The sequence below is a fragment of the Stigmatopora argus genome, chromosome 4 (genome assembly GCF_051989625.1).
Source record: "Stigmatopora argus isolate UIUO_Sarg chromosome 4, RoL_Sarg_1.0, whole genome shotgun sequence".
Lineage (NCBI taxonomy): Eukaryota > Metazoa > Chordata > Actinopteri > Syngnathiformes > Syngnathidae > Stigmatopora > Stigmatopora argus.
Window position 1 is genome coordinate 12,215,490 of NC_135390.1, and position 7,693 is coordinate 12,223,182.

The 7,693-nt window shown below is 36.4% G+C and overlaps 1 protein-coding gene across 2 annotated transcripts in view; it reads left to right on the forward strand.

Moving 5' to 3' along the window:
• LOC144073164 (dynein axonemal heavy chain 11) overlaps positions 1 to 4,813 on the forward strand; it is a 34,076-nt gene extending 29,263 nt beyond the window's left edge. For both annotated transcript variants that reach the window (XM_077598773.1, XM_077598772.1), the window contains 9 exons: positions 202 to 429; positions 550 to 741; positions 1,504 to 1,623; positions 2,268 to 2,510; positions 2,592 to 2,774; positions 3,075 to 3,190; positions 3,475 to 3,587; positions 3,664 to 3,804; positions 3,907 to 4,813. In XM_077598773.1, the coding sequence (XP_077454899.1) occupies positions 202 to 429; positions 550 to 741; positions 1,504 to 1,623; positions 2,268 to 2,510; positions 2,592 to 2,774; positions 3,075 to 3,190; positions 3,475 to 3,587; positions 3,664 to 3,804; positions 3,907 to 4,154 (1,584 nt within the window). In that variant the 3' untranslated portion in view covers positions 4,155 to 4,813. The remainder of the gene's footprint in view (positions 1 to 201; positions 430 to 549; positions 742 to 1,503; positions 1,624 to 2,267; positions 2,511 to 2,591; positions 2,775 to 3,074; positions 3,191 to 3,474; positions 3,588 to 3,663; positions 3,805 to 3,906) is intronic.
• The last annotated feature ends 2,880 nt before the right edge of the window (positions 4,814 to 7,693 follow it).

The window sequence follows — 7,693 nt, forward strand, 5'->3', positions numbered from 1 at the left end:
CCAGAGTGGGAAATAGACTCAATTTGGTTCAATAAAAAACATAATTGGCCAGTTAGGCCCTATCAATGCCTCTTTTATAAAGAAAAACTTTGCGGCCAAGCGAATCCCTGATTGTTATCTTGAGGAACAAAGCCATTTTCACAGTTTTCTACTATCGTGCCTAAATTAGCATAATCTTTTATTTATGTTTTGGATCCTTAGAATGTTCACTTAGTGGCTCACTGGCTCCCTGTTCTTGAAGCGCTACTCGAGAGTGTGGCATTAGATTGTCACCCCAGCTACAGAGTGTTTATCACTGGAGAACCAGCACCCAGCCCTGAGCAGCACCTCATCCCTAGAGGCATTCTTGAGAATGCCATCAAAATCACTAATGAGCCACCCACTGCCATGAATCCCAGTTTACATGCAGCACTCAACAACTTCAGTCAAGTATGTTATCATTCAACAAGTCGATATTTTTGTGCTGGAAGGCGATTTTGACACAAAATTCAAGAGTATTTGATATGTTTCTGTTTTCTTTTGTTTTTGTTTTTGTTTTTGTTTCTTTAGGATACGTTGGACATGTGCACACGCGAACAGGAATTCAACACCATGTTCTTCTCCCTCTGTTTTTTCCACGCTTGTGTCACAGAGCGTCGAAAGTTTGGCCCTCAAGGCTGGAACCACAAGTATCCCTTTAGTACTGGGGACCTTACCATTTCAGCTAATATTTTGCTCAACTACTTAGAGTCTAACACCAAGGTAATTTAGCTTGTACCATTATACCATTATTTTCAAAGTTTTTCACAATTAGCTTCATATCAACTTTCGAGTATTCACCTAATATGATTAGTTTGAAAAAAAATCTCCATCTAAAGATCATTCAGTTCAAACTGATTGCTAAAATAATCTTTTTTTATGATGGATACTGTTTACTCCCATTGTTTCACTTTAATGCTTACTATAAACATGCAAACCTATAATTTAACTTTATTTCAAGAAGACAAAAAAATCAATACCCTGCATTACTCGCAGCTGTTAATGTGTTTCTCTTAGAGCTTCTATTACCCTGGTCAGAACCAATCACGTCTCCAAGGTGTTCTGTCCTCCAAAAAACGAATGTCCTTCATTATGTTAACCAAACAGTAACCTGTATGTGCGTATACAGAGAATTCATTAGGAGAGCAATGAAGCATCATCCTAAATGTAATTACACGCAGCCAATGTGACAGTTCACAACGCAACATAAGTGATCACTGCAATTAGAGCTGACGAAGGAAGCGATTTGCAAAACAATACAAATGATTGTGAACCTCCAGCTTTTGTAATTTGCTATGAATCGCAGGTTATCTTCTTACTCTTTGACCTCGCTGTTTCTCATCATCACTTGTAACACTTCAGATCAGTGTGTTCCCAAATGCTTCATCTACTTTTCCAGTTTTTGCCCCAATTATCAAAGAATAATTCATATCTGTAAATCTTTTTTTCCTCTTATATTCTACTGTGAGACTGTGTTTTGTGCAGGTGCCATGGGAGGATCTGTGCTACCTCTTTGGGGAGATCATGTATGGTGGGCACATTACAAATAGCTGGGACAGAAGGCTATGTAAGACCTACCTGCAGGAGTTTATGAATCCCAAATTGGTGAGTCAGTGTAACAATTGTGTGAGTGGTTTCTCTTTCAGTTAATATTTAAAGGATACATCTGTTATATCAAGATAAAGTGTAGCCTCTTTTAATGTAAACTGAAATTCTAATTTCATTTTTGACCCTACAGCCAACAACATACAAACATAGGAACATAGGAATAACACACTGTTATTGAAATAAGAAAACACGTGCATGAAAATGATAAAGAGGATCTGGAACAGCAGGTGGACTGAGTTTAATTTTTTTAAAGGACACAGGTTAAAAAACATGGAGCTATATAAACCAAGAACCTCAAAAAGCAAATCAAAATAAGGCTAAATACACATCTAGCGATGAATAGAAAAAGGATACGCAATTAAAATTGTGAATGGCGACAACAAAACAACATCTCCCCACCCTTCTTTGCTTGAGTTCGTAATCTGGTGACTAGATAAGACGCAGGTGGGACGTGGGAAACTCCGCCCACCACCACACACCTGTGCTCTCGAAACCCAACTAAACCAATAGTGCAATGTGACTGTTTCTTTGGCTCATTAATATGATTATAAATATATGTATTTTGTTAATTCCTTGTTGTTCACTAAAGTCACTTTGTCTTGCTTTCATTCTGACTGCACAAGTGTATATTTTAAATATAGTTTGAAGGGGAACTCTATCTGTGTCCTGGCTTCCTGGCCCCGCCATTCATGGACTACAATGGTTATCATGCTTATATTGATGAAAATCTTCCACCTGAGAGCCCCACTCTGTATGGTCTGCATCCGAATGCAGAGTTGGAGTGTCTCACTCTCACCTCAGAAAACCTTTTAAAGACTCTCCTTGAGCTGCAGCCACAGGACTTCTCTAGAGGTGATGGGGAAGTATCAAGCACAGAGGAGAAGGTGTGGCCGCCAAAACAAATCTATTATTACGATTATTATTTTTAGAACTTTATCACTTTGATGATCATGGTTTTTTTTCAGGTCAAGTCTATCATTGAAGACCTTCTTGACCGGCTTCCAGAGCAGTACAATGTAGCAGAGATGCTAGTAAAGGCAACAGAGAGAAGTCCGTACATTTCAGTTTGTTTGCAAGAATGTGAGCGCATGAACCTTCTGCTGGTGGAGATGAGGAAGTCCCTTGATGAAATAGATCTTGGCCTGAAGGTAGTGTGTTGAAGGTTTCTTTTTGTTCACGAGTATCACGAGGGTTATCACTTTATGAAAATTGTTCCCAGTGAGATTGTGTGTGTGTGTGCCAATATTCATAAAGCTTTCTCAAAGCAAAGCCTGTCTCATAGACATATTATTATGGGTTGTCATTAACCAAACTCTTTGCCATCAATATAGACATATACGATCAAGCGACTTAATATATTACTTTTTCATTATGGCAATGGCCTGAAATGCGTGTGTCTCACTCTAAATGCACGAGAGTTGACTACTATTTTGTTTATGTGTTTACAGGGAGAGCTCACCATCTCATTCACCATGGAGACGCTACAGTCGGCCTTGTTCAGTGATGCCGTACCAGATTCTTGGGCAAGATTGGCTTATGCCTCCACCAAATCACTTGCACGGTGGTAAATACAATGAAGCTTGCTTTTTTTATCCATATTTTGCCGCTGTTTTTTAGACAATGGACACCTAGCACTTTATAGCCAATTTGTTTTGCGTTGTATGTGCGCCAACAAGTCAAACCATGGTATTTTGATTTTTACAAATTAGTGATATGATGGTTTGAGACTCATCTGATGCATTGCGCAAGGGTTGCTGCTATGTTAATTTAGAAATGTAGAAATTTTACACTTCTCTTAGTTTGTCTGTTCATAAAGGAGACCACATTGCGATTTGATTTGCATTTTAGGTTCAGTGATATCAAGTGTAGCTGTCGTGTTCTGGACAGCTGGACACAGGACTTTGTTCTTCCGGCTGTTGTTTGGCTCTCAGGCCTCTTCAACCCACAATCTTTCCTCACCGGTAAGCTCTCAATAAAACAGCAAGACAGACAAGTAGATAATCCATACTTTAAACATTCTGACACATTTTTTTACAGCTATCCTCCAGAGCATTGCTCGTAAAAATCAGTGGCCTCTAGACAAGATGACGTTAACGGCTGATGTGACAAAGAAGTCAAAAGATGATTTTGGGCATCCACCACGGGAGGGGGCCTACATCCATGGCCTTTTCATGGAAGGTAAAATCAATACAACATATTATCCTTGTTGAATTAGAACACTAAGAACAGTTAGGGTTGCCAGTTGAACTCAATATATACCATACCCTAATGTCACTTAAGGAGCGCGTTGGGACATTCAGTCGGGAGTCATCGCCGAAGCAGTTTTGAGAGATCTGACTCCTCCCATGCCGGTGCTGTACGTACGAGCCGTACTGGCGGAAGAGCAGGAGCTGAAAAACACGTATGAGTGTCCCGTGTACCGTACAAAAAATCGTGGATCCACATATGTTTGGACATTTTACCTACGAAACAAACAGCCTCCCGCTAAGTGGATTTTAGCTGGTGCAGCCCTGCTGCTTTCTATTTGACCACTCATGGCCTGCAAATAGTATTATTTCCGCTATTAGTATTATTTTGCATCACATGTTGGAAGATATTTGTAATTAGTCATGTAATTCTAGAACTTGTTCATATTTTTTGCAAAACAGTATTCAGATTTTTTTAACACTACTCTAGTGGTATAGTTTTCTATTTAGAGAGATCTTACAATAGTTTGAATAAAGACCACACCCTATATTTTTAGAGTAGCTCATATAATCCAGGCACTGTTGAAGCTCTCACCCAAGATGGTTCAATCCAACCATGATTTGTTGGGAGCTTATGTCTCCATTTTCAGCCATGTAATTTGGGATAGGGAGCATGTTTTATTAGAAGGTCAAGATTAAAAAAAAGCTTGCTGGGTGTCCTCTACTAACTGAATGATACACAATGCCGTCTGGAGAGTTCCCGGCCTGAATTCCCAGGAGACGATGTGCATGGTTGCTATTGACTTTTAAATGAGGTGCATTTGACATTGACCTTTAGCACCGCTTCGGCAGAATACTAACGGGCCAGTGTAATTCATTCCTGGCTGAAGAAACCTATTCAAACCCATTGATAGTTCTCAATGAGACAGCATCGCATCAGATTACACATCTTTTATCAGTCTGCTCTCTGTCCAGATAAACCCAAATTACCCACACATTGTCAGCAGACTGGTTTTTGGCTAATTGAAAACAACAAATGTGCTAAAAAAGGATGTTTATGAACATATAAAAAACACATCAGAATGTTTACAAATAAATACGTGCACAGAGGTTTTCAGTTTCAAGAAGTTCAATTGTGTTAAATAGAAGTTACAAATGGTGTGAAAATGAATGTGAAATGCTTTTTAAACACTAATGGTTGTTTTTTTTGTTAAATCTCCCCCTGCATCCGTTCTATCAGCAGATAGAAAAGTGGAGGATGAAAGATTGACTGTTTTGTATCGCACACAGGAAATGAAGAACTCGTCCTCCCTGTAGTGTCTCTTCATTTGCCCTCTTTTCCTCTCATTAGTGTCCCACAGCATCTAGCCAGTTATTTGGTGACAAGGAAATGATAACGTGCCTACTGTATTTGGGCGGAAATGGCAGGGTACGCTGGCCCCGACGCAGCAGGGGCCATGTCACAGTTATTCATGTTCAAATGCCAAGAAGGACACCTGGTTAACAACATTGTCTGCTGATGGATTGTAGTAAGAGCAGAAATGCACATTTGACTTCTTCCTACTTGCTGTTGACATGAATACAATTCATATTGTAAATTAGTGTTTTTTTTGTACCAGATTGAAAATCGATCAATACGCTCGTTACTCATGCTGGCTACAAATGCTAAAATTATGGTAAGTAAGATTGTAAAATATTCGAAACTTTAAATGCTGTTATACAGTGGAGGGCTGCTCTACAACAATGCAAATGTCATCTTCTAAAAAAATGCATTATATAGAGGAAGAATAAGTAATATATGGACATTGCAAATACTTAATTCTTTCCATAAGTTGGTCATAAATTCGCTCATTAAAATCACATAATTTGAACGTTATTTATACATTATGTGACTGACTGGATACATTTTAATATTAGAATTCTTTGCTCTTATTGGCTGTTGGATATCGTCGATGGCAAATGCCTATGTTACTATAAAGACCTCGTGGCCGTTAGCTGTCGATGTCTCAATGTGAGTGTCTATTTTATACAGTATAGACAAAGTGAAAGACCTTGCCTATTGATTGCTTGACTTGGGTTGTCATAAGTGTTTCTACCATCAGGTAGAAAAATTAACATAGCGGTCGCACAAGCACTAAAAGAGAACAAAATAAGACCGAGGAGGAGTGTCTTTTTAGGCAATAACATTCAATCACTTGATACATCAATCATGCCTGCCTCTATGACCGCCAGCTATGCTATTTAATTCACAATTACCACAACAAACATACATATATATATATATATATATATATATATATATATATATATATATATATATATATATATATATATATATATATATATATATATATATATATATATATATATATATATATATATATATATATATATATATATATATATATATATATATATATATATATATATATATATATATATATATATATATATATATATATATATATATATATATATATATATATATATATATATATATATACAGTTGATGGCCCAGTAATCTTCTATCAGAGAACCAGGAAATGCGAACATGGTGTAGACCTAGTGAGATGTCTTGTCTCCTGAGATGAATGAACGTTAGTTGAGAGCAAAGTGGGCTGGTACATGCATAATAAAGTTCCATGTCATCTCATATCTTCACTGACTTTAAATCTGCTCCTCGTGGACTATATACTGCACTGTGAAGCCATTCTTTCTTTTTAATGTTGAGCATCTCAAGCAGTATGTCATATTGTATCTTTTTTTTCTCCATTGTGTTTAACATCTGCGCTATTCTTCACTGTTTTACAGTCTGGGGGCGAAAGGTTACATCATTGGTTTGACGTAACAGGTAGGTGATTTTTTTTCTTTCTCATTCTAACAACTTTAAAAAGTGCAATTAAAAGTTACATTTTACATGACTCTGATCAGTTTTAAGAAAAATATTTTATTATATGCACACTGGGTCAACCCATAGTTTACTATGCCACACAGACCAGCCAAAACTGTTCAGCAAGATGAAAATGTTACCAGTATAAATTGAGAGAATACAAAAAAAATATTTTTAAAACAAATAAATAGGATATGCACACAAACATTCTTTTTTTTAATACTGCACATATAAAAAATATGACGTTTATCAGACATGATTTAAAATATATGAATGAAATATAATGTACAATCTACTGAGTCACAATTTAAGATACATCTAGGGAAGCAGCAATCATTTTAAGTTTTAAATTAGGAATATTTGTTTCCTATAACTTTCCCCTAAGTGTACACAGAATTTACTGAAAGTACACCACTACCTAACTTAACATTTCCCCAACAGGAACAGTTGATATTTGCCTTCACCCCTCTAGAACACTACATTATCCATGTAAATGAGATTAAATGATTGACAGACCATATTTTTCATGGCACTATAAACACAAATATAAATTTAAAAATGTTTGCTGTTTTAATTCATGTATTAATTCTATGACCGCCAGCTATGCTATTTAATTCACTTTGAGTATAATATAGACTAATGTATTTGATGCCTGATTATATTGATTGTGCACAGCATTTGTTTGAACTAGAATTTAAAAATAATCTTGCAACTGTAGCATTCTTCACATTAACATTTAGCGATAATTCTCTGACTTTGAACTTATCTATCTTTGAATTGCATGGTATCAACACAAAGTTTGATTATGTTTTGTAAAATACTAGTAAGACTGGGACTCTGCTCTTATAATAGAGGCTTCAATTGGAGAAAAAATAGGGTGATTTTTTTTAATTAGACGACAATGTCTTCTACAAAACTTTTGTTAAATTTAATCTGCATTGCCATTTTATTGACAATATCTGCTTTAAACTAGTTTAAAAAGTCTAAGTAA